The sequence below is a fragment of the Furipterus horrens genome, unplaced genomic scaffold, assembly GCF_987537825.1.
Source record: "Furipterus horrens unplaced genomic scaffold, mFurHor1.1.pri manual_scaffold_7, whole genome shotgun sequence".
Taxonomy (NCBI): domain Eukaryota; kingdom Metazoa; phylum Chordata; class Mammalia; order Chiroptera; family Furipteridae; genus Furipterus; species Furipterus horrens.
The window spans coordinates 70,808,105-70,834,756 of record NW_028327177.1 but is presented as its reverse complement, the minus strand read 5'-3'; the positions used below and the strand labels follow the sequence as shown (position 1 = coordinate 70,834,756).

General features: G+C 40.8%; 2 protein-coding genes across 17 annotated transcripts in view; one reads left to right on the top strand and one right to left on the bottom strand.

Moving 5' to 3' along the window:
• Positions 1 to 22,304, top strand: part of RMDN1 (regulator of microtubule dynamics 1) — a 59,356-nt gene extending 37,052 nt beyond the window's left edge. For 3 of the 12 annotated variants that reach the window (XM_090283805.1, XM_090283799.1, XM_090283801.1), the window contains 2 exons: positions 2,169 to 2,302; positions 16,881 to 17,144. In XM_090283805.1, the coding sequence (XP_090139931.1) occupies positions 2,169 to 2,302; positions 16,881 to 17,063 (317 nt within the window). In that variant the 3' untranslated portion in view covers positions 17,064 to 17,144. Of the gene's footprint in view, positions 1 to 2,168; positions 2,303 to 2,736; positions 2,868 to 16,880; positions 17,147 to 21,152; positions 21,246 to 22,178 lie in introns of those variants that run through there. The other 9 variants (XM_090283804.1, XM_090283800.1, XM_090283796.1 and 6 more) reach the window with 8 other exon arrangements.
• WWP1 (WW domain containing E3 ubiquitin protein ligase 1) overlaps positions 11,086 to 26,652 on the bottom strand; it is a 114,948-nt gene continuing 99,381 nt past the window's right edge. For all 5 annotated transcript variants that reach the window (XM_090283793.1, XM_090283790.1, XM_090283791.1 and 2 more), the window contains 7 exons: positions 26,312 to 26,445; positions 26,083 to 26,223; positions 22,157 to 22,277; positions 17,239 to 17,343; positions 14,858 to 14,954; positions 14,462 to 14,534; positions 11,086 to 11,995 (listed from right to left, as the gene is read on the bottom strand). In XM_090283793.1, coding sequence (XP_090139919.1) covers positions 11,896 to 11,995; positions 14,462 to 14,534; positions 14,858 to 14,954; positions 17,239 to 17,343; positions 22,157 to 22,277; positions 26,083 to 26,223; positions 26,312 to 26,445 — 771 coding nt within the window. In that variant the 3' untranslated portion in view covers positions 11,086 to 11,895. The remainder of the gene's footprint in view (positions 11,996 to 14,461; positions 14,535 to 14,857; positions 14,955 to 17,238; positions 17,344 to 22,156; positions 22,278 to 26,082; positions 26,224 to 26,311; positions 26,446 to 26,652) is intronic.

The window sequence follows — 26,652 nt, the reverse complement described above, 5'->3', positions numbered from 1 at the left end:
CCCAGTGACTGGATCACCTGCTTTAAAAAATGCCATGAGCGACTTCCGGCCAAGATGGACAGACACGCTGCATCTCCATCCACAATTAAGAAGGAATACAACTACCTCAAAACTAGAGATGACCAGAAGTTTCAGAAAATTGAGATGCATGGAAGTCCAACAAACAAAGATATAAAGAAGAAATAACAGAGAATTAGGAGGGGCGGATAGGACGTGGTGTGCCAGCGGCAGGCCGGTGGAAAACGCAGTCATACATTTTAAAAAGTAGGGACACCTGGGGAGCGCCCCCAGCACCAGACAACACCGCACAGCTCACGGTTCTTGTGCTGAAGAAAATAACGTCTGATTGCTTCTGACTGAAAGCCAGTGGGGGTTGGCATGGAGGAAGAAACTGCCAGTCTCTCTGCAGAATCTGCTTGTTTAAAGGGCTCCCATGGTCCTAGAACGTCCTCATGCCCACCCACTCTGGGAACAATGGCCGGGCAACAGCTAAAGAGGCACTAGGCCCATACGGAAACGGGAGAAGTGCCTGGAAAAGGGGCGAGTGCTGAGCAAGCATCATTGTTCCCTCTCAGACCCCTCCCCCACATAGAGCACCACAGCATGGTGAAATGGGTTGCCCTTTACTGACAAATACATAAGGCTCTGCCCCTTACAAAATAGCAAGTGTAACAGCTCTACCTAAGACACAGACGCAAACAAACACAGGAGCCTGTCAAGATGAGGAGACAGAGAAGTATGGCCCAAAAGAGGGAACACATCAAGGTTCTAGTAGGAGAACTAAGCGACGACGAGATAGCCAACCTAAAACACGTAGAGTTCAAAACACTGGTGATAAAGATGCCCACAGGCTTGACAGATATGCTTAACTGGCAAATGCATAGGGAAGTGAAGGTTATGCTAAATGAAACAAAGGAAAAGACACACAAACCCAATGGTGAAGGAAAAGGAACCATATCAATGGCTTGGAACATGAGGGAAAAAAACAGTCGAACAGTACAGAATGAGGAAACAAGGATTGAAAAAAATGAGGACAGGCTTAGGAACCTCTGGGACAACTTTAAACCTGCCAACATCCGAACTATAGGGGTGCCAGAAGAGGAAGAGCAAGAAATTGAAAGCTTATTAGAAAAAATAATGAAGGGAAACTTGCCAGATTTGGCAAAGGAAATAGACATACAAGTCCAGGAAGCACAGAGAGTCCCAAACAAGCTACACCCAAAGAGGACCACACCAAGACACATCATCATTAAAATGCCAAAGTTTCAAGATAGAGAATCTTAAAAGCAGCAAGAGAAAAGCAGACAGTTACCTACAAAGGGATGCCTATAAGACTGTCAGCTGATTTCTCAAAAAGAAACTTTGCAGGTAAGAAGGGACTGGCAAGAAGGATTCCAAGTGATGAAAAGCAAGGACCTACACCCAAGCAAAGCTATCATTTAGAATAGAAGGGCAGATAGAGTGCTTCCCAGACAAGGTAAAGCTAAAGGAGTTCATCATCACCAAGCCATTATTATATGAAATGTCAAAGGGACTTACTTAAGAAAAAAAAGATCAAAACTATGAGCATTAAAATGACAACAAACTCAACTATAAACAACTGAATCTAAAAAATAAAAACAATCCAACTAAACAAACCAGAATAGGAACATAATCATAGGTATGGGGATCATTTGGAGGGTTATCAGTGGGAGGTGGAAGGGGGGGAAATGGTGCCGGGATTAAGAAGCATAATTAGTTGGTACCAAATAGACAGGGGGAAGAATCATAAAGGAAAGGGTGAAGCCAAAGAACTTGTGTGCACGACCCATGGACATGAACTAGGAGGGGTGGGATTGCTGGAAGGAAGGGGAGTACTGGGTGGAGGGGAGCAAAGGGATAAAAATTGGTATGACTATAACAACATAATTCATAAAATATACTAGAAAAAATAAAACATGAGAGGTGTGTATAATAAAAGAGTCCTAGCATGTAGTAGATACTTAATAACCGTCATTGTTTTACATTTTTGGGGATACAAATACGTAGTTGAACAAGAGTATTCCAGTTAGCCTAATCGTTTATTGACCATACAAACTTATTTCTGGAATTTAGACCAAAATATGAAGCCATTAAAAGAGCAATGCTATTTCTTCTGAGATAAATTTGTTTTTCTTTCTTATGAACAGTGGATCCAAACTTCTACAGCAAAAACTTGCTTCTTTTAGGAAAGACATATTTGAAGCTACACAACAAAAAGCTTGCTGCTTTCTGGCTGTTGAAAGCCAAGGACTACCCGGTACACACAGAGGAGGATAAAGAGGTAATGTCTCCAGTGAAGTAAGGCAGATAGGTTTCCATTGAGGCACTATTATACAAAAAGGTGCATTAAGAACTTCTTTAATAACATAAGTTGTCTAAATGTGTATTGTTAATAGTAGTGTTCATTTCAAACATGAATTGAGATTTATGCTAATTTCTATACAGCATATGTTTAGTTACTATCAGCAGATGTTTTGAATTCCTTGCTGCAATACTGAGTTATTCCTGTTTGAAATATGTACCTGATCAAATGAGATTTCTAAAACAAATGGGATGGATGGGTGGATCTGGTGTGTGGAAGTCAGTGCTAAGAAATTTCATTCTTATTATGTGCTATCCTGATTTTTGGAAATTCTTAAAAACTGCAGTCCACCTTATGAACTTAAACTTCACAGGTTGTACTGTCTATTTGATACATGTGTTTTTCCATTTTAGATACAGACAGAAGCTGCTCAGTTGCTTACAGGTTTCAATGGCAAGAACTGAGTATTTTTCAGAGGAAAGCAAGCACATGAAATCTAGGAAACACTGCCTTTTCATCAAATTATAAGTTATGTTAACCATAACTGTTGTGTGGCTGTTTTCTCAGTTGTGTGTGTGTGTATTTCTTTTTTAATGTTGGGACCATTTAACAAATATACAAAATTCTAGGTTTCTTCATAAATAACAAGTCAGAAGAAATAATTGCCATGAGGGTAGAGGTGTCTCTGTGGCTCATCGGGTGGTTACCATGTGTCTTGGACACTAGCAGTTCCAGGTGGTGTGACATTTGAGGACTGATCACATGGGATGGAGGGAAGCAAGAAAGAAAACCCATGAGGGAGGAGGGGTACCTGGGGGTGTCTTTTCAAGCTGGACTGGTTCCCAGTTGAAATCTTGCAGAGAAGGAGCAGTGAACGTTAGGAGGTTGGGAATTCAAGGTTCTGGGTGTAAAACAGTTAAAGGATGTATATGGGAGCCAGGCTGCCTCAGGAGAGAACTGGAGTTGAGTGGTCTCCATGTGTGATGTGACTTTATCTCACAACAAGTGGGTTGATCTGAGACTTGATAGAGCCCAAGTTCTGTTCCCTAATGGGGTGAAAGGAACCCAGAACTTGAGGAGAGATTAAATGTAAGATGTTTTAAATAGGCAGATGATGCTGCTTCCTTGGGGCTGGATGCCACCCTGCAAAGTTTGAAGTTTATAAAAAAAGGAGGATCTTGCATGTGAGAGTTTATGTGTGGGCAGACTACCCAGATTGTTAGGGAGGTGTGGTGTCCCAGTGACCATGGGGGCATGTACTGTTTCTTACGGGTATTCTTAAACACAAAGGAAAACAAAGCAGTGCCTCTGCCTTTCTCTGTGTATAGTCACACACAGATTCTGCTTCTGTGTGAAATTAACTGCAGATGACATATTTCATTCCTAGATACTTCATCTCAGAATACAGCCCTCCTTTACAAATCCATCATCACAACTAGAAACCTAATTCCTTATTATCATCTGATACCCAGTGTTTTAAATTTCAAATGCCCCAAAATATCTTACAGTTTTAAAAACCAGGATGCAAACATCATGCATTGTATTTGATTTTCTACCTTCATTTTGTAAAATCTAAAGTACTGTTCCATCTTTTCTCAGCAGTGATTGTGTGAAGCATACAGGCCAGTTGTCTTAGATTGTCCCTTATTCAGTGGGCCTAACTGGACCCACTTTTGAAGACCACTGGTTCACCTGACTTTTAAGGACCCCCATTTAATTATGTTGGATCTTCTGTGCCCAATTTAACATTTATCACTTTCATTTAGAGAGACTTTGAATGTTAATTTTCTAGAGATATGAACTTTTATGTGTTGAATTAGCAGGATTAGCAGGTAATCAAATGGGAGTAAGAGGTTTGGGTAGAATACTGCTGAGTGATTTTTTTTGTGTGAAATGAGGTATCTTTCAGTATATAGCCTTTTATTGAGGGGAGGGTCTGTCTTCTGGTATTTTATAGAGCTGTGGGTTTTTCTTTAGAGGAAAGGAAGGAGAAAAGATCAATTTGCTGTTTCACTCCTTTATGAATTTACTGGTTGACTCTTATGTGCCCTGACCAGAGATCAAACCTGCAGCTTTGGCATACTGGGATGACACTTGAACCAGCTGAGCACCCAGCAAGGGCCTACAGAGCTTAAACAATTTTTTTTATTATTGATTTCAGAGAGAGAGAAACATCAATTTGTTGCTCCATTTATTTATGTATACATTGGTTGATTCCTGTATGTGCCTTGACTGAGGATCAAACCTTCAGCTTTGGTGTGTTGGGACAATGCTCTAACCAACCTGAGCTATCCAGCCAGGGCTAAAAACGCATTTTTATTTACTTTGAAATAATTACAGATTCATAACAAGTTGTAAAAACAAATACAGAGAGGTCCCGTGTGTCCTGCCTTGCTTGCCCAGTGGTGATGTGTAACTACAGCAGTCAGACTGTTCAGATCAACCCACTTTGAAGTGCTCTCACTTGTACGAGTGTGCACTTTTGTCACTCATGGAGACTTCCGTGACTGCTGTAGAACTCCTCATTATCACAAAGCTCGCCCTAGTGCTGTCCAGTCGCACCCATCTCCCCATCCTGCTCTGTCCTCTATAATTTTGTCATTTTAAGTTATATAAATGGAATCATACAGTATCTGACCTTTTGAGAGCCATCTAAATCCAGTCAAAAGTTTTGTTTCTGGGACTTCCAGCCAAGATAGAGTCATAGACACTCTGCATCTCCCTCCACAACTAAGAAGGAATACAACTACCTCAAAATTAGAAGCAACCAGAAGTTCCAGAAAAATTAAACTTCATGAAAGTCCAGCAAACAAAGATATAAAGAGGAAATACTCATCCAGACAGGTAGGAGGGGTCGAGCCGGGGTGACGGGATGCCGTGTGGTGGCAGCAGGAGTGGTGGCAGCAGTAGGTCAGCAGAAAGTGCAGTCACACGTTTTAAAAAGTAGGAAGGGACACCTGGGGAGCATTCCCAGCTCCTCACTGGACCCTGCGGCTCACAGTCCCAGCACCGGGGAGAATCAAGTCTCATTGCTTCTGAATGTGCAGATCAGTGGGGGTTGGGGTGGAGGCAGAAACTGCCGGTCTCAGCAGAGTTCGCTTGTTTAAAGGGCTCCCATGGTCCTAGAATGTCTGCAGACCCACCCACTCTGGGAACGATAGCCAGGGCAGCAGCTAGAGGGGCGCCAGTCCTGTGCGGAAGTGGGAGAGGTGCCTGGAAAAGGGGCAAGTGCTGAGCAGGTGGCACTGTTCCTCCTAGGACCCCTCGGCACATACAGTGCTACAACGTGGAGAAACAGGTCACCCTGTACTGACGAATCCTTAAGGCTCCGCCCCATACAACGTAACAGGAACAACAGCTCTACCTGGGATGCAGAGGCAAACAAACACAGGAGCCTGTCAGAATGAGGAGACAAAGCAATATGGCCCAAAAGGGGCAACAGATCAAGGTTTCAGTAGGAGAGCTATTCGATAAGGAGATAGTCAACATAACAGACGAGCAGATAGACAACAGATGCAGAATTCAAAACACTGGTGATAAAGATGCTCATATGCTTGACAGATACGCTTGAGTATGGCAAACGCACAAGAGAAAAAGTGAAGGCTATGCTAAGTGAAACTAAGGAAAATCCACACAGAACCAGTGGTGAAGGGAAGGAAACCTGGGTTCAAATCAATGATTTGGAACATAAGGAAGAAAAAGAACAGTCAACCAGTGCAGAATGAGGAAGCAAGAATTGAAAAAAATGAGGAAACCTTCCCAAATTTTGCAAAGGAGATGGACATACAGGTCCGGGAAGCATGGAGGGTCCCGGGCGAGCTGGACCTAGAGGGGACCACACCAGGACGCTTCATGACTGAGATGCCAAAGGTGAAAGGTAAAGACTGTGTCCTGGGGGCAGCAGGAGAGGTGGGTAGTTGCCTACTGGGGGGTGCCTATAGGACTATCAGCTGATTTCTCAGACGACACTTTGCAGGCCGGACGGGACTGGCAAGAAGTATTCAAGGTGATGAAAAGCAACCTACAACCAAGATTACTCTATCCAGCAAAGCTATCATTTGAAATGGAAGGGCAGCTGGAGTGCTTCCCAGACAAGGTAAAGCTAAAGGAGTTCATCATCACCAAGCCATCATTATATGAAATGTCAAAGGGACTTAAGAAAAAGAAGATCAAAACTATGAACACTAAAATGACAACAAACTCACAACTATCAAAAACAATCTAAAAAATAAAAACAAAATCCAACTAAGCAAACCAGAATAGGAACAGAAACATAGGTATGGAGATCATTTTGAGGATTATCAGCTGGGAGGGGGAAGGGGGAGAAATGGGGAAATGGTGCAGGGACTAAGAAGCATAATTGGTTGGTACAAAATAGGGGGAAGTTAATAATATAGGAAAGGGTGAAACCAAAGAACTTATATTCACGACCATGGACATCAACTAAGGAGGGTGGGACTGCTGGAACGGGGGTACTGGGCAGAGGGGAGCAAAGGGGAAAAATTTGGAAGTACTGTAACAACATAATATACTTAAAAAAAAGTCTTTCCTTTTATTATTGACTGTTTCATTGTGTCGATGTTCCTATTCATTTAACCTGAATCCACTGACTGCAGTTAAGCCATGGGAGTCTTGGGTGCCATATCCTCCTTCCTATGCAGCCCCTACCTCTCGCCTCCTGTCCCAGTGCTGACTGCTCTTTTGAGGTGCTTATTTCCCCTCATACATGTGAACAGATGTTTGTGTTCTGTCTTATATAGATTATAGAATGGCTGGGTGGTTATAAGGATCTCTCTGTAGACATGTTTCCTTTTTTTTAAGGCTATGACAAGAAATCTCAACTTGCAAAACGGCTACTATTCTGTAAGAACCCGAAAGCTCTTAATTAACTTCTTGTTGGCAGTTTTCCTAACTGGGTGTTTAATAGAGACTGGACTTCGTAAAAATGAATTTTCTCAGACTCTACAACAAAGAAAATGCAGAAAACATGCAATTTGTGGAGTCATGAAGATTAAGGAGTTACCGTAATTATCAGTGTGTACTTTAATAAATGTCATGGTCATGTGACTTCCAGCCAAGATGGAAGCATACATTGACAGGCTGTGTCTCCCTCCACAACTAAGAAGGAATACAACTACCTCAAAACTGGAGACAACCAGAAGTTCCAGAAGATCAAGCTGCATGGAAGTCCAATAAACAAAGATATAGAGAAGTAATACTCATTCAGCCAGGTAGGGCAGGAGCCAGGGTGGAAAGGACATAGTGTGGCAGCAGTAGCAGGCTGGCAAAAGCGCAGTCACACATTAAAAAAAGTAGGGAGGGACACGTGGGAAGCACTTCCAGCAGCAGACCATACCGCAGAGCTCACAGGTCCAGTGCCAGGTAAAATAAAGCCTCATTGCTTCTGACTGAAAACCAGTGGGGGTTGGGGTGGAGGAAGACACTACTGGTCTCTCAGCAGAGTCCGTTTGTTTAGAAGGCTCCCAGCATCCTAGAACATCCGCAGAGCCACCCCCTCAGAACCACAGGGCAACAGCTGGAGAGGAGCCAGTCCCATATGGGAAGGGGCAGAAGTGCCTGGATAAGGGGTGACTGATGAAAACTGCATGGTTCCCTCTGATCCCTCTCACATGCAGCGCCACAGTGTGATGAAACAGGCTGCCCCATACTGAGAAATACCTAAGGCTCTGTACCTTCCAATATAACATGCAATAACAGCTTAGGAACCTCTGGAACAATTTTAAATATGCCAACATCCGAACATAGGGGTGCCAGAAGCAGAAAAGGAAGAGCAAGAAATTGTAAGTTTATTTGAAAAAATAAAGAAGAGAAACTTGGCCAGATTTGGCAAAGAAGATAGACATGCAAGTCCAGGAAGCACAGAATGTCCCAAACATGCTAGACCCAAAGAGGACTGGAGACAGACAGGCTTGGTTTAAAAGACTTTGACCACTGTCAGGACCCCCCCCCCCCCCCCCCGCCAGGTTGTCTTCCAGGCCTGCTCTGAATCCCTCAGGGGGATTTTAAAGATAATAGAAATACAAAGTGGCTTTTAAGGAAAACAGAACCTGCTGTTTTTCTCTAAACAGCCCCAAATTCTTGTCAGTAGGATGTGAAAAAACAGAATGATTAAGCAAGAGTAAATGTTTTAAACTTGTGTAAAATACATGGGCACCCAACCCTGTATTGATCTGCATTTCCCTTTGTTATGACTCCCAACCATTTGGTAAAGGGCTGCATGTTTTTCCTTATGCATTTCCCATGTAGAAAGTAGATAAAAACCCTGGCTAATAAAGAAACAAGGGCGATTTTCCTCAGAAAACCCCCTCCCTTCCTTCCTCAGATGGTAAGTGTCTGAGTATTTTTTTCATCCACTCCGAGGGACCCAGAGTCTCTCTCAGAGGACCACACCAAGACACATCATATTTAAAATGCCAAAGGCTCAAGATAAAAGAATCTTAAAAGCAGCAAGAGAAAAGCAGAGCGTTACCTACAAATGGGTTCGTTCCTATAAGGCTATCAGCTGATTTCTCAAAAGACACTTTGCAGGCAAGAAGGGACTGGCAAGAAGTATTCAAAGTGATGAAAAACAAGGACCTACAACCAAGATTCTCCAGCAAAACTATCATTTAGAATGGAAGGGCAGATAAAGTGCTTCCCAGACAAGGTAAAGCTAAAGGAGTTCATCATCACCAAGCCATTATTATATGAAATGTTAAAGGGACTGACTTAAGGAAAAAGAGGATCAAAACTATGAACATTAAAATGACAAACTCAGCTATCAGCTACAGAATCTAATAGAAACAAACTAAGCAAACAGCCAGAATAGGAAGATAATCATAGGTATGGGGATCATTTGGAGGGTTATTAGCTGGGAGGGGGAAGGGGGAGAAAGGGGGAAATGTACAGGGATTAAGTAGCATAAATGGTAGGTACAGAGTAGGGGTTAATAATATAGGAAAGGGTGAAGCCAAAGAAATTATATGCACGATTCATGGACATGAACTAAGGGGGGTGGGATTGCTGGAGGGAAAGGGGTATGTAGGTGGAAGGAAGCAAAAGGAAAAGAAATTGACACAACTGTAAGAGCATAATCAATACAAATCTTCAAAAAAAAAAAAATGCCATGGTCATTGATTGTGTTCTCCTTTGTGGAAATTGGGGAGAGAAAAGCTGGGATTAGTAGGAGATGCCACTTTTGGATTTCTTTGTTGTTGGAACATTAGTTTTTGCTTTTATGTGGTGTTTACTCTAGACCCTGTTTTGGCCTGTTGCCTGGGCATCACTGTGATTACTTTGGCAAGGGCCATGGGGTTCATGTGACAAATGTGCTGCATTCAGCACTGAACTGTCTTGTGACTGGAGAGTGTACAGTAGGTACAGAGGAGCCTCTTGAGGGTGGAAAGCCCTCTGATGAGGCCACCTGAGGATGTGATCTGTCAAGGAAGAAGCATAGACCAAAAGTTTGGCTTTTAAGTTCATTAGAAACTGGGGGGGTGGGGGGGGGCGGGAGTTGGTTACAATGTTAGTGTTGCTGACACATGCCACCTTGCCTGCTTCTGAGGATAAGAACTGGGTAGGTGGGCAAGCCAAGGCTGCAGGATAACAGTTGCTCAGCCCTTTCAGTTCTAACTGCTGAGAAGGGATTGAGAACAAAAGCCATTTGTAGCTTCTGTCTAGGGAAGGCAGGCAAATAATCTGATAGATGAAAGTGTGTTGTGCCTGTGATCCCTTTGCTTATGCTGGTGCTGCACATTGCTGAGCCTGCATGTTACTGAGCATCCCTTGAGAGCTGTATGTACCGGGTCCAATCAGGACAGGGATCCTGTCTGCAGGTCTGCACTTCTGTCATCGTTATTGAAGGGGGAAGGCCCTCATGAGTACTCCAGCAAGCTGATATGGGCTATGTTGGCCCATTGGTCATAGTAATTTACATGAAGTGGGGAGGGGACCACTCCCAAGAAAGCCTCGAGTCATCGCACACCCATCCAGCGGGGGCACCTCTATGTGTCTGACATTGAACTCTTTTCAAGTATAACTTGAATAGCACTTTGAAGACTGGTTATAACCCTCTCCCGCCTTCTATCATGTTATCTGTTGTACATACTAGATTTAAAAAAATAATTTTTTAGGACTGAAAATAACCCAGGTGTCAGTGGTTAGGATTTGGGAAAGGAGCCTAGTCAACCAACTGGCTCACTGCCTTTATTGCATCTTTACTGTGAGTTTTGAGAAAAATGCAGACACAATCTCATATCTAATATATAAAAAAATAAAATTTTGGCAAAACAAACTTTAGGGAAATAAGATTGTACACTAATTTTTGTATGTATTTAGCAGTGAAATACGTTAACATTCTGTTACTTCTGTGGTTATAAAAGCATTTTAAGTTAATTAAATTTACAGTGCAATGATACAAATTTAAATTCTGTATTAATTAGGAAGCCCTGTTTGCTAAAGTAGCATTAATATCATTCACATCAGATTTTAATTTGTTATACATCTTTGTAGTTCAGCAAATACCTTTTTGATAATGAAAAGCAATTATAAACTTCTTCAGTTAGGACAAAAATAACGATCTATATGGAAAGGGGGGAAGGACTAAAAGATTTTTTATATGCTTATTTAATTCAGATACATAGGATTTTCATGAATAGACAATCATTAGACTCATCTGAGTGCAAATGCTTATGAACTCTTCAGTCCATCTGGTTTAATGAACTATCAAAAACTTGGAACACAAAAGTGGAGTTTACATTACCTTTTATATGTCCCTAAAGTATCAAATTGCATCAGTTTATTATGAATTAAAACTTAAAGACGACTACATTTAAAAACAAAAGTACAGATGTGCCTGGTTCTTTTACTCCCACAAATACCTAGTATCCTGAAGGAACTTGTAAACTTCTGCTTCTAAATTCCTTCTAATTTCTAGACTAGACTGAATGGTGCTGGGTCTGGTTAGTACATGACTTCCATGTAAGGATGTTTTCATTCATTCATTACTTTGACTGCATTACCTTAGTGGTGTAGCAGAGAGGGAAAATTTTCAACTATTTATTTAAAATAAATTGACAAGCTTGAGCACCTGTCTTCAGAAAAGCCAGCAGCATTAGTTAACATACTCAAAGACAGATTTGGCCTAGGCCCTCAGTACCTTCCTGAACAGCCACACAAGTATACTCATGGCATGGGATATGTCACATGAGGGTGCAGAACTGAGGTGAAGCCGTCCAGACTGCTTCTGCAGGAGCACTGTTGTGAGGCAGCTGAATAGCTCTATAAAACTAGAGCTATTACCGGCATGCTGATGTAGATACTTATTTTTAATAAAGTCTCTTATTTCAAAATTTAAGGGTGATCTTTTTCCTGGTCAGTTCAAGGGAATAATAAATAAAGTAGAAAAGGATGAGTTCTTTTGCATATTTCTGTGTAAGAACAGAAAAAATTTATACTTTGAGATGTTCAGAAAATTCACTGTACAGAATGAACAGCTTATTTACACTTATCTGTGCAATTTTTCATGGCTGGGGTATTTGAACACCAGAGATCCCAAAGGTGAAAAGTCTCATTTATTCTTGTCCAAACCCCTCTGTTTCTTCTATTGCAAAAAGAAGTTTCTCCTTCAGTTGCTCATAACTCTTATATGGTGGTAGATCCAAGCGATTAAAACTAAACAGAAACAAAATCAGATGTGTATTCAATAAAATGAAAAGATTTCTAGTGCAATATTTTTAAAGCACATTTGTAAAACTAAATGTATAGAAACATGTTACTATACTACTTCTTAACGTATACAAATTTCTTATAGCAGTCTATTCAGACTTAAGACCTAGCCATAAGAACATTAACATTTCCAGAGAAAATAGTACATTATTTTAATCACTGCCTTGTATGACATTTTACATCCCTGAGTTCTGTCGAACTTATTTATCAAAATTAAGGCCCTGCACTGAATTCATCCTTGTCCTTCCCTTTTCATTTCTCATGCTCCAACAGGGGAAATCCCACATGTAGGTTAAACTAGTGTCCCTTTCCAGTAGGCAGTCCCTGCCTGCCTGCAGCCGTGAGCCTTGCCTCTCTGACAGCTCTCATTCTGTCTCGAGTTTCTTCTTTCTTGAACTGTGGCCAATGACCTCACCTTATACTTTGAAAAAACACAGACCAGCAGTTGATAGTGGATAATTATCTTCCTTTCACAAAATCTAAAATCTCTCTATAATGACAATCAACTTTTCTCCCCATTACAACAAAGGCCAGTTCCCTTCAGCTGTCCTCGGCGATTCTCCTTCAGTTATGAACTCCCTAAGCCTCAGCAACTCCTGCTGGCTTCACCAATTTAGTCTCAGCTGGTGTGCAAATGTCTAGTCACAGGAACCCTTTTCACACCTAAAAATACTGAGAATCCAAAAGCACTTTTGTTTATTTGAATTGGAACTACTATATTAGAAGTTAAAAGTGAGAAATTAAAAAAATAATTCATTTTGAAATAAAAATAGTAATTGTTTCCTATTTGTGAAAAGTGGCCTTGTTTATATTTCTGTAAATCGCTTTACTGTCTTGACTCTTGACACCTGTGCTCTTGCTCTGCTGTAATGTATGGTCTTGGTTAGGAAATGTACACTTCTCCCCACACATGTGCAGTAGGAAGTACTTTTTCAGATAATCATGGATATTACTCTTTGACACTATACTAGATTTGACCAGGTTGCATGTAATATGGGTTCTGAAATCCTATCAAAGAACTTTTGTATCATTATGTAAAATCCATTGGTTTGTGTTGCCGTTTGAACCATCTTTTTTGACCTGTGCATGGTTTTGTGACCTGCATTGGTCACTTGTAAAATATTGGTTCACCAGCTTACAAAGGATTTTCAAATGTGACACATTTAGTTATGTAATAGGGGGGAAAAAAATCACATTTGTTAGTAACCGCCAATCTCACCAAAAGTCTTGGGAGGCTGTCAGGTTCATGGTTTGTGTATATGTATATGTGTGTATATATATAAAAGTTTTCTAAAATTCTAATTTTGCTTAAAACCTTCACTGCCCACAAATGCTGAGAGTTGTATTCCTGGAAGTAACAGGCTTACTTCACTACTTTCAAGAAAATATATGCCAAATAAACTGTCTGTGAGTCATTCTTTCAAGTAACGGGAGTCTTCCATAAAAAAGCCATCCAGGTCGGCCTTTAACTCAAGCAGCTGCCCTAGAGCCTCCCCTCACAACAGGCACCATCATCAGACACATGCTCGGGTATCTGATGAACCACGTCAATTCTCACAGCCTCATGAAATGCAATCCCCAGTGAACCTGGATTTTTTTTTTTTCTGTCAATGGCACATGTGCTATAGGGGAACCTGGTGAAGGGGTGGCAGTCTGCCACCAGAGCGCAGATGTAAACACCATAGAAAGGTGAAGTGTGGCTTAGCATGAACATTGGTTCTGACTTGAGAAAATCCTGCACATCAGGCCACTGCTTGTTGTGAACACTAACAGTTTTGTACTGTCTTCCTGTTCACTGTTTCCAATTCCTTCTCTGGCCAGTGGTATTCCTTGAAACTTATCACCAGCTACTTAAAACTCTTCAGAGGCTTCCACTTGCCCTTACATTGAAATCCACATTCCTCACAGCAGCCTGGGGCCCTGCACATTTCCAGAGCCTTTATCTCCCTTCCACGACTCACACTCTGTTCCCCTTCAGGGTCTTTACAAACAACCCTGTACAAAGAATGCATTCCCACATCTACACAACATGCTGTTCATCAAACTTCAAATGGCCCTTTCCAAGGGTTCCCTGCCCACCAGGCCAGCTGTGTCTACCATGGCCCAGCTTTCCACAGACCTCCTAGAACTGTCATTTGTGTGCCCTTCCCCAAGAAGGCCGGGAGCATGTCAATCTTTGCACACAGTGGATACTCTATTGGTTTGGTCAGGGCTACACTTCCCAAGTATTCAGATTTAACCAGCTAGGAACCATTTGGCAGTTCTCAGTTCTGGGACACTGCATTAATCAGTCTGTTCTCAAAACTGAAATCTGACTGTTCTAATGAATTAGCAGTTATAATAGGTCTTATATTAAAAAAAAATATATATATATATAGGGTTTCACCTTCCACTCAGGAATCTTCAACTTACCATGTGTGGCTTCTTGGTAACCAGGTGTCTTTCCCAACTTTTTCAATGCAAAACTTTTGAGGCCCATTACTTCCTAAATCAGGAAAATAAAGACAAAAGTTATCTAATCCTTCAAACTTTTTGGTCTTGACAACCAGTTACATAACATGTCACAAGGTTACACGGATAGTACAGCGTGAGCTGCAGTGTCACTTGCACGTGCCCAGAACAGATCCTTTCCGCGGCAGGTACCCAGCAGCAAATACCAGTGCAAAGGCAGAAGCCTGTTCCCCCGTCACCCTGAGAGGCAGAGCAGTGGCCATTCAGGCATGTGACTTTCCTGGTCTCGCCCTCCATAGAGCACCGGGAATGAGCCTTAGGCCAGTGACTACAGTTATCCACAGAGGCAGCACTCACCCATGAGCTCCGCGAAGCCTCCAAGGGGCAGGCGGCAGGTCCCTGTGACAAACTGTAGCAGACGCATTCTCACCTCATTGTCTGTCTCCTTCACAAACTGTAACAAGGTCAAAGTTAATGTAAAATAAATGCTAAATTATCTTCAGTACTGAAGATAGTAGACACATAAATGATTACTAAGTTTCTTCCAGAAAATTAAGAATGAACTTGAAGAATAAGAAATTTAACACTGGTATTTCTTCAAAAAACAAGCGCTAAAAAGTGGCTGCAGCTGTGCTAAAAACACTACAGAAAGGAAGTGGAAGCTGAGAAACATCACTGGTCTAAGGAACCAGGACAGGTGTTACAGCTGTCACCTCCGTAGGGTCCTGCCAGCACAGCGCCATGTGCTTCTTGGGTGTGCAACCCTCACAATACTGTGAGATGGGGCCTATATCAGCACCCCCACTACACATGTAAGGAGATGAGGCCTAGAGAGGCAAAACTGTCCTCAAGTGGCTAGTAAGTGGCAGAACTAACTTCTGAACGCAGGTTGGGCTGAGCGCTGCACAACTGTCCTTTCCCTTTAGGAACCCCCCCAAAAATGACGACTTCCTCCCACTCAACATCACTTCCCAACTTTGCTCTTCATACTTGAAAACCCAGAGTATGCATTCTTCCACAAATAATTTAGTTCACTCTTTCTTTTCAAAGTGGGACACAAATAGGTTATGTGCTGAAACACCGATCTGAATTGGTCTGAGTATCTTCAAGGAACGTAGGGACACTCTGAGATCAGACATGTACCTTACAGGTATGACTAAGCTTAGGGGAGGACAAGACAAATCGTGCTACTCCAACCACAATGTTTCCATGCACAATAGTGCTGCTGACATACTCCCATCAGACACAAGAAAGGTATGAGCAGGTCTGGCATATACCTCACCACTGTCCCTAAAACCAGCCCAATCCATGTGGACTTGCATGGCCTGTGGATCAGCTCCTCAGATTTAGACACATGTCCAAATGAACGGGCTGGGAATGAGCCTAAAAGGATGATGGCAGGTCCCCGCACTCAGGGCAGAAGTCAAGGCAGTAAGGGCAGCTTTTGCGCCTCTGCCTCCAGCTGCTCAGCTCTCCTCTTCTTAGAGCTGGCTCCTCCATACTCGGATTTTTCTTTGAACCAACAGACAGCATTGTCACAGACACACTTTCCCTTAATGCTCTGTTGAAACCATTCTCCAATGTGTTAATTTTCATTTAAGAGGTGACTGTAGGGCACAACATTGCAGAATGGATATATTCTAGTTTATTTACTCAGTCCACTCCTGATACACATCAGGTGTTTCATGTCTGTCAGTGTGCCAATAAGGCTGCAATAAATATTCTGGTATGTGCCATTTTGCATGTCAAAATATATCTCTAAAACAAACACATGACAATATCCTTATGGAAAGATGCAACTTTTGGAAAATCTTTCTCTAGTAATACAAATACCCAGACCAACTCTGCACCTGAGAGTGAAGCAGTCAATCAGCTCAGTCACTATGTGCTCAAGTGAGTCTCAGTTACTAGGTTTATGTGAAGACTGTCTCCTGGCCAAGAGATTTTAAATTTTCAATAAACACACATACACACACAAAACCCCAGAAAGTCTACCATCAAGATCAGTATGCAGCACTTGGATGCCCAGAGACCACCTAAAGGCAGCTTCAGCCAAAACGAAAGAGAAAGGAGAGTGTGGACATTACCCTGTGGATTATTCTAATTCCCTAGCTTATCATCACTTTCAGATGAATTGTCTGCTTTGACTTTCTCATAAAAACATACTTCCTCCTTCACTTCTGGAATTAAGTAGAATTTTAGTCCTTTGATATTGCTAGAAAAAAATGCTATACCTATAACTTACTACCATTAAACTATCACTTAAAGATTCTGTCATTCTTTCATCCAGAAAGTCAAAATAAGCAATCCTTTAATATGTACTGACAGTATTCACTTCCTTAACAACATCCTCACTTGAGGATATGTTCTTTGATTTTAGAGAGAGAGAGAGGAAGAGAGGGACAGAGAGAGAGAAGGACACAGAGAAACTGATCAGTTGCCTCCCAAACGTGCCCCAACCAGGGATCGAACCCACAACACTAGGTATGTGCCCAGAACAAAGATCAAACTGCCACCTCCCCCCGGAAGCTTTTGCTGTATGGGACAACACCGAACCAACTGAGCCACCCAGCCAGAGCCACATATTCACGTTCAGTTTAGAATTCAAAAACTAAAAAACCATGTCCAAAAGTCTCAATTTGGTGTCAATAATAAAAATGAAAAAAAAAATTGTATTTTAAATCAGTTTCATTAGAAAATACCTTTAATACTTTGTTTCAAAAAATAAAAGCAAATACCTGCCAAAACCAAATGATCTGTTTGCTGTTTCTTGTGTAATGCCGATACACTGTATTTCTCTGCCAGTCGGCCAGGTCCACCTCCTGCATGCCACAGAGCATCACCTGGGGGCGAGCACAGTCTCAGTCACTGCCAGCCCTTGGAGACAAGAACTATGACACCATGTGCAATTTATCATGCAGGATTTTTTAGAAAACAGCACAGAGTATTCCTCAAGGAAACATTACTTGTGCTAAAGGAATACTTCCTTTACTATAAATGTATCCTAAATTAGGTATACAAATTATTGATGAGTTTCAAACATAAATTTCTGCTTTTGAAAAAATTTATGCTATCTTATCTGCTTAAAAATATACTGACCTGTTATTCATTAATCTAGGATTTGGGAATAAAATGTTCTACATCTGTGAAATTTTCAAATAACATTAATTTATTATATATGGGATGAAACTATTTTGTGCATGATAAAATAGTATGATACATGTTTTACTTCTCATAAATCTACTCTGAACTATAACTTACAGACAATAAGATGAACATTTTAGTATACAGTAAGATGAGCTTTGACTTATTTACACAACTGTATAACCACCACCACAATGGAGATGCATGATGTCCCCTTTGCAGTCAAAAACCACCACCCTCATCTGGTGCTAGGTGACCTATGACTTTGAATTCTCAAGAATATCATACACACAGTCTTGTTTGTCCCCTGCTCAGCACAATGTTATACATGGTGCTGTGGGTATCAACACTGTTTCATACCACTGGGGAGTATTTCATTACATGAACATAAAACACTTTATTTATCCATTCACTTGTTGGTGGACATTTAGGTTACTTCAAATTTTGGGCTTTGAGGCATAAAGTTGTGATGAACATTATGGAAAAAACCTTTTTGTGGACATATATTCCTTCCACTTGGGTAAATACCTAATAGTGGAACTGTCAGGGCATGAGAGTAAGGTGTATCTAACATGGCAGGAAACTAAATGGTCCCACTGGGCTTTCACTTGCACTTTCCAGGGACTAAGGAGCACCTTCCAGGCATTACCTGCTGTCACTGTAGCTCCTATTGCTTTGTCAGTATCTGATGCCGTGTGTAGGCTGTCTTTTAAGTAAATACTTTGAAGAGGAGGTTTTAGTTTTGATGAAGTCCAATTTAATCTTCCTATGTGTATGGTTTATTTTTTTTGTGTTCTCTTTAAGAAATGAATGCCTACACCAAGATTTTGCTATGTTTTCTTTTCAGCTTTCATATTTATGATTAGTTTATTTTAAATTAATCTTTGTTTATGGGGTGAGGGTAATTTTCTTCCACATGAATATCCTGGTGATCCAATATCATTTGTTCAGAAGACTTTCCCTTTCTACACTGAAACATATTATTCTTTTGTTAAATATCAAATGACAATTGCATGTGGATCTATCTCTGAACTTGGCAGTGTCCCACTGATCTGTGTATCTCTCCTTCCACGAAGGCCACATTATCTTAATCACCATGGCTCTATAATAATTCTCGAAAGCAAGTATTGGACAGCCTCCAAGGTTGTCCTTTTTCAAAATTGCTTTGGCTAACCTAGAGCCATTGTATTCCCTAGTAATTTTAGAATCAGCCTATCAATTTTTACAAAAAATTCTGCTGGGATGTTAACTGGGATTGTACTGAATATGCAGATTAATCTGGAGAGAACTGACATGTTTACAATACTGGGTCCTTTTAATATATAACCCAATATACCTCCCTACTTATTCAAGCCATCCTTAATTTTCCTGAGCAATGTCTGAGTTTTTAGAATAAAGGTCTTCCATGTCTTTGGTTAAAGTAGTTCATTTCTTTTTATGCTTCAGTATTTGAGACTTGCAACTGTTCACTGCTAGTATATAGAAGATAAAAACTAATTTATAAAATTACTAACCTTGTACCCTACAGTCTTGTTAAATTCACTATTATTTCAAATAGTTTTGTGGTAGGTTCTTTGAGATTCCCTAAGTTGACAATCAATGACGTGAAACTTTCTCTTTGTTGATATCTTTTATCAAACTGAGAAAACTTTTCTATTCCTAGTATGGTTAGACTTTTTATAAAGATAACTGTTATATCCTAAAGTTTAAAAGATTTTTAACCTATAAAAAGGGACATGATTATGAATAGACATTGTTTTGAGTAATGATAATGAATACCCATTATTATTATTCATGTGTAAGAGAGACAATGAAAAGGAGGGCAAGAAGGCATAGACTAGGAGTAAAAAGCAAAACAAACCAAAAAAGTATGGCTATTTTCTCACAGCTCTGCACTATAAGGTAAGGGCAAGTCAGTACCCAATAGGACATTAATCTTTCTTTTTTTAAATTAATTAATTAATTTATTTATTTTTAGAGAGAGGGAGGAAGAAAGAGAGGGAGAGAAACATCACCGTGTTATTGCCTCTCATACACCCCCAAATGGGGATCTGACATGCAACCTAGTCATGTGCCCTGACTGGGAATCGAACCAGCGACACTTAGTTCGCAGGCCGACGCTCAATCCACTGAGCCACAGCAGCCAGGGCTAGGACATTAGTCTTCTTATGTGTGAAAGGAAATCGTCAAACGGTCCACTATGTTCCAGGCTGTACATAACAACATGTGAAGACCATCAAGAGGCGTGGACAAGCACAGGCCTGTCCTGGCCTCCTGGACCTCTAAGGTAGCCATCACCCTTTCCCCAGGAAACCTCCAGGGAAAGCTTTCATCTGTGCCACGGAGCATTTTAGGTTTATGCATTTTGAGGACCCAAAATAGTTTAATTTTCTTTGGATTCTTAGTGAAATCTATGATTAAAAAATGATTAACACTACCCTAAAAAATATCTTCCGTTCATTTTTCTAATGTGTTTCTGCTAATTTGTATAAGCAAGCTTTTAGGAAAGATGTGAACCAGGGCTAGAGACTCAACATGTCATTCAGGCTCAGAGCCCTGACTTTCATAATACTTTCCACATCAGTCAGTTTCCAGCAGGTTAATTTCTACATAGGAATACTTCTATATAAAACATAAAATGCTAATTTTTCACATGCAAGTTTGATTACGTGGACAAACCAAGTTTCTTAGTAAAGGACCCAAGTTGGCTAAAGTTAAAACACTGCACCTACAGGGGGCTGAGAGGAAATGTCAAGGACTATCCTAGTGCCCTTATGGAAAGAGAAGACTTCATGAATTCAGTGACTAATCTTTAGGGAAACACAAATCAAAACAATAATGACATGTCATTATTAGGATGGTTATCATAAAGCAAAAAAAAAAAAAATTAAATAAAAAATGTAGGTGAAGACACTTAAAAATGTGTACTTTGGTGGGAATGGAAAACAGTGGGGCAGCTCCTCAAAAAAATTAAATACAGAATTACTTTATGATCTAGCAATCCCACTCCTTGGAACATACCCAAAGAGCTGAAAGCAGGGTATAAAATTAGTATAGCCACATTCAGAGCAGCATCATTCACAATAACCAAAAGGTAGAGGTACCCAAGTATCCACTGGTTGGTGAATGGATAAAGAACATGCAGTCTATACATATAATGGAATATGATTCAGCCTTAAAAAAGAAATTCTGACAACTGCTACAAGACGGATGAACTGTGAAGACATTATGCTCAGTGACATAAGCTGGTCACAGTAAGACAGATACTGTGTGAGTCTACTGTGTGAAATATCAAGAGTCATCAAACAGCAGAAAGTAGATGGGTGGTGATGGGCTAGGGGAGTGGGAAATGTGGAGAACTTGTTTAATGAGTAGCATTTTCAGTGTTTCAAGATGAAAAGTTCTGGCGCTATATTGCCCAATAATGTGAACATACTTAACATTACTGAACTGTACACTTAAAATCGTTAAGATGGTACAGTTTTTAAAATATTTTATTTATTTTTAGAGATGGTGAAGGAGGGAGAAAGAGAGGGAGAGAAACATCAACATGTGGTTGCCTCTCATGCACCCTCAACTAGGGACCTGGCCCACAACCCAGGTATGTGCCCTGACTGGGAATCAAACTGGGAACCCTTTGGTTTGCAGGCCAGCACTCAATTCACTGAGTCACATCAGCCAGGGAAAGATGGTAAATTTTATGTTATGTGTATTTTTTTACCCACCCCCGCCCCCCACAAAAAAAGCTTATATACTTGTTTAACAAGTCTAAATACAGTTGAGACCACTAGGAAGTCATGACTTCAAAATGTGATCTTTGAGGCAAGTCATGACTAAGTTGGGATATCAGAAAGTTTCCCTAAATGAGTAATAAAGTTGCACTCACAGTCTAGGACCCAACAGCAGGCCTCATGATTCTGTGCCAGTGACATCATCATGGTTCAAAGAATATGAGCCCCTCACCCAGTGCTAGGATTTAACGCCCCCCAAACATCTGGATGAGTGAGAGGAATCCAGATTGTGCTACATGATTTAAAACCATGTGGACATTCTTCTGTGAAAGCACCAAACAGTCCCTGCCCCCACTCCCTATACAGTAATCCCTCTCTATATCGCGGTTCACTTATCGCAGCCTCACTATATCGTGGGATTTTAAAAAATATAATATTTAATTATTTTTCGAGGATTTTTCGCTATATTGCGGGATTTTGCAGTATTGTATACGTATATTGTTAAAGTTACGTAGGTTTAAGAGTGCAGAATATGTTTAGGAACATAAGCAGTGTTTATAAAAGTGTGGAAAAGGTTAATAAGGGAGTGGGAAAGGTTGATAAGGGACTGGCAATGTTTATAAGTGTGTGGGAAGGGTTAATAAAGCCTTAAAATATATATAAATACTAAAATAAATGTAAGGTTCCTACTTTGCGGATTTTCACCTATCGCGGGGGCGTCTAGGACGTAATACCCACGACAAGTGAGGGAATACTGTAATACCTAATTAAAGAGCCTCACCTCCAATTCTTTTTCATCAAAGTACTGCAGCCACTGAAGGGGAACAACCTCATTGAAACCATCCAGGAAAGCTTTGGTCTGCTCTTGCACTCCTCGAGAAAAACGCCATTCTGTCATTAAACTGAAAATAAACACAGCATTTAAAGTAGGTCATTTGTATGTGGTAAAAGGCTTAGGTAAAAATCCAACTTCTAAAACTGTTTTTTTCCTAAATCTACCATCTATACTGCTCACGTGTGTGTGTGGTTTTTGAGTTAACCGTGTTTACACAAGGAAATCACTGCAGCACATGTGCAGCTGTCAAGATGCTTCTTAAAGCAAAGAACACAGGAGGCTCCCTGTTGATGTGGCTGCACCATAAGCAGGACGGGTGGCCAGAGACCAGATAGACTCTCCTTCTTCTTGACTCAGCCCTCCAGAGAGAAGCAAGGGTGTCCCCCCACCCCTGATGTCTCAGGGACATCAGGGACGCTGTCTGCAGGCCTTGAGATGGGACAGGTTATAGTCCTGATTAGAGAAAACTGAATGCTGATTTACTGAAGACCGTGAAGGTTTCCTAACATTTAGAGGAGAAATCAAACCTTCAATTCTGCCCAGCTGCCTCCACATGACTCAGACATCTCTTTCCCAAATTATCCCTTTAGTCCAGTGCCCTCACCCTGCCTCACCACCACTCATTAGAAGGGGACCCTAGCTCATAGTTCCCACCTTCTCGCCTCCCATTCACTCAAGTTTTAACAATTTTTATTTATTTATTCATTCATTCATTCATTCATTTATTTATTTAATTTTTTTTTTTTTTTTTTTTTTTTTTTTTAGAGAGAGAGGGGAAAGGAGAAAGGGAGGGAGAGAAACCTCAGTGCTGGGCCCTTTATTCTGTGATCGCATAACATGTGCTTCCTATGACAGTGACGTGAGTATTCCCAGTTCTCAGAGCTCTTTCCACCTGGCAGCACCACAAGCGGACTGGTTCTGCCTACTCCTTGGTGGCCGCCATCAGGGCCTCCGTTCTGTAACTGAGTGTCACTAAGATCTCTGCCTTCTCATCTCTTCTAGCCATTCAACTATCTAAAGATGATTCTATCAATTACTGAAGTTTCAACTATCACAGAACAGCCAATAATTTTTAAATCCCCAAATCCTGTTTTCCTTCTGAGATGAAAGCATTTATAAATTCCTCTCTCCTTACACATCCTGCTAACACATCCACTGTCAGTCTAGAAACCTCAATCACTAACTGCTTCATTTACTACCATTTCCCCACTTTGTATAAGTAATGAGTTACTCTGAACCATTCAGTTCCTGTTATGTCCTCAAAACCCCATCCTCTCATTTTTATATGTGTCTGCCCTGTTTGAGGTCTCTATCTCCTGCCTTCTACATGCCTGGACCATCTCCTACCCAGGGTTCCTCTCCTTTCACTGCCCTCCCATCTATGATCCCCCAGTTCATCCTCCAGAGATACCACTACTAGTCTTCCCAAACCACTTCTGATCATTCCATCTTGTTGGATTTTAATGAAAATCCAGGTTTCTTAGAAATAATATGGTTTTGACTTAGAATAAACTCAAACTCCTTAATATGGCCTGCTAGGCTCTGTACAACCTGGCCCTGCCCACCTCCCTGATACTGTCTCATATCCTTCACCCTCTACCTTTCTTTCTTTCCATTTCTGAAACCCAGAAAGCTCATTTCTCCCTCTGGGCCTCTACACTAATGTTCTCTCTGTCCCTGGCTCTTCCAGTACCTGCTAGCTCCTTCTAACCCACCACTGAAGTCTCACTTTAAATGTCTCCTTCTCAGAAGGCTTCTCTCCTGACAAAAAAGAAAAAAAAAAAAAAAAAGAAATAATATGGTTTTTTTAGACTAAGGTGCAACATGGCTACCACTTGAGGCCCCTCTCTGAACACTATTTCTCACTATTTGCCATATTCCTGGAATATCTCAATTCCTCTGCCTCTGCTGGTTTCCACCTCTCAAAGAGCTGTTTATCCAGTCCTATTTGTGCACTAAAAACTAAGTATCACAACTAAAACAGAGAAGAGTATTAGCACATAATTTTAAAGAGTGAGATTAAAAAACCAGATCAAAGTCTGTTACTGTATCAGAGACTGAAACAAAATCTTCCAAAAATTATTCAAGATTAGATATGAACTCTTACATAGTAGGTACTATACAGATAAGATTTTTTAAAGTAGTGGTTACTTTAACACAAAGTATAGAATGCAAAGAAGCAAATTATATAAGTATTGTACAAACATTATACTGCTTCTAATATTTGAAAACATGGATAGCACTTTTTAAATGCTTAGGTTGTGCTATTTAATAATCATTGGACTTTGGGGAAAGCTTAAATTACTTTCTTCAGAATGTCTCTCTACTAGGAGTGATAAACATGTGTAAAGGGGAACATGTGTAAAGAGGAGCAGCCACAGGTGATTCCCCACTCAGAGAAAAGGAAGGCTCACTGAGTGAGCAAGCACAGGACACAAATGGCCATAACACTACAGGTTAAGAAGAAAGAAAGCAACACAACCATGTCTATTCATTAGTCTTTAACTAAGAACCCTCCTTTTGGGAAATCTCCCCAGAGAGGACAGAGGCAGCGGCATGACTGGATTCACACTTATGGTTTTCTACTGCCTGGACTGTAAAGGCCCCAGCTGCACACAACCTCAATGATGCTGAGTGATACAGAATGGACATACTATAATTATTAGCTATTAGAAAGCAAATTAACCTAGCCCTCCTGACCTGGAAAAAGCTGAGTAATGTATATTCTATGATCCCATTTTGGAAACAATTATAGAAAGCAAATAAAGAATCTGAAAGGAAGAGACAAAGATAATACTGAGACTCCAAGTCTAGAAGGAGGGTGAGAATGTGGTAGAAAAAATGAGAAATCTGACTGTGACACATTACCTTTAACACGGGTCATTTAGTAGCTCAGAAGCAGTGGGCCCAATCTAGTCTGTAATCTGCGTTTTGTACAGCATGTGAGCTAAGAACAGTCTTTACATTTTTTTAAAAAAAATTGTTAAAAGAATAATATTCCATGATTTTAAAACCATATGAAGTCAAATTTCAGTGTGTATTCAGTGGTTTTATTGCAACACAGCCACAGGGGCCTGTTCTCCTCCTGTCTGCACTGCTTGATCTCCAAAGGCAGGGTGCAGCAGTAGTAACCTGCCTGAAATATGTACTATCTGGTTCTTTCCTGGAAGTCTTTATTTACCTTGCTGGCAAACAGAAGTGATTTCTAGAGCTCGGATATGACTTTAACAGAACCCTGAGGTCATGGGAGCAGACTCCTCAGAGAAACAGGCTGAATAAAAGACGTTGGACAGAGATCCATTTTTAGGAAGTGGAAAGAGATGTAGGGCAGCATCATTGAAAGAGCAAGTGATGAGACAGTAGGTTGTGGGATCATGGAATTCAAGAGGACAGTTTAAAAATGGTATAGGAGCACCTGTGAAGACAGGATGTGGGAGGGCAGGTGAGATGCCCCAGCAGAAGAACCCTGCTGGTCGGCTGGGCCAGGGTCAATGTCATGCTGCCCCATAGAGCACCTTGATCACTCATCTGGAAGGAAGCAGCTAAAGGCTCTGCACCAGCCTCTGAGCACCAAGGGCAGCAATGTGTATCCTGACACAGGCAGGGAATACACAGCTAGTGGTTGTGGAGAGTGCAGATCAGTGTACATACACACTCTTACTTCAAGAATATAGAAGGATAGAAAGAAGTTACTGTAGTAAGTGTGAACTCTGGAGTATGGTGGAGCATGTATGTAGGTCAATTAGAGAGAAAACAATGAAAAGGTATATGAGAGGGAATGAATGTGGAGTCCCCAGAGATACAGAGAGGGAGGAAGCTGGGATGCAGATGGGATTAGTGTCAACATGCTCTGGAAGTTCTGGAAACCTCACCCAATATACTCGTCCTTGTTGTCCTCAGTCACCAGGATATTGGCACCTCCCAGTTTCAGGTCATGAGAAGTAACTTTTCCCAAAATCTCCATGTCAACAGAAAAGTACATTTCTAAGCCACATTCTTCAATGTTGTTGTCTCTGGGTGATAAAAATATATACATACTAATTAACAAGACATATAAATTGGTTTTAAGAAAATGCCTTATTGAAAGATAAATCTTCAAACCTTATCCAGATAAGGGAATTATAAAATTCCGTATCGATAGATTCCAAATCCTTAATCGTCAGTTTTTTACTTAGCATACGCTTGTAGAATGGTAAAGAGAAACCAGTATCAATAAACTTTCCATGGAACAGTGCCTGCCAATAAAAACAAAAAATTTGTTTAAAAATTTACAAAATAATTTTTTTTCTTTTTTTAAAAATGTTTTATTGATTTTGCTGTTACAGTTGTCCCAATTTCCCTTCCCTCTGCTCCCCTCCACCCGGTGGCCCCCCTCCCTCCAGTTGTCCCCCCTTTTTAGTCCATGTCCATTGGTTGTGCATATAGTTCTTCTCAACCTCTTC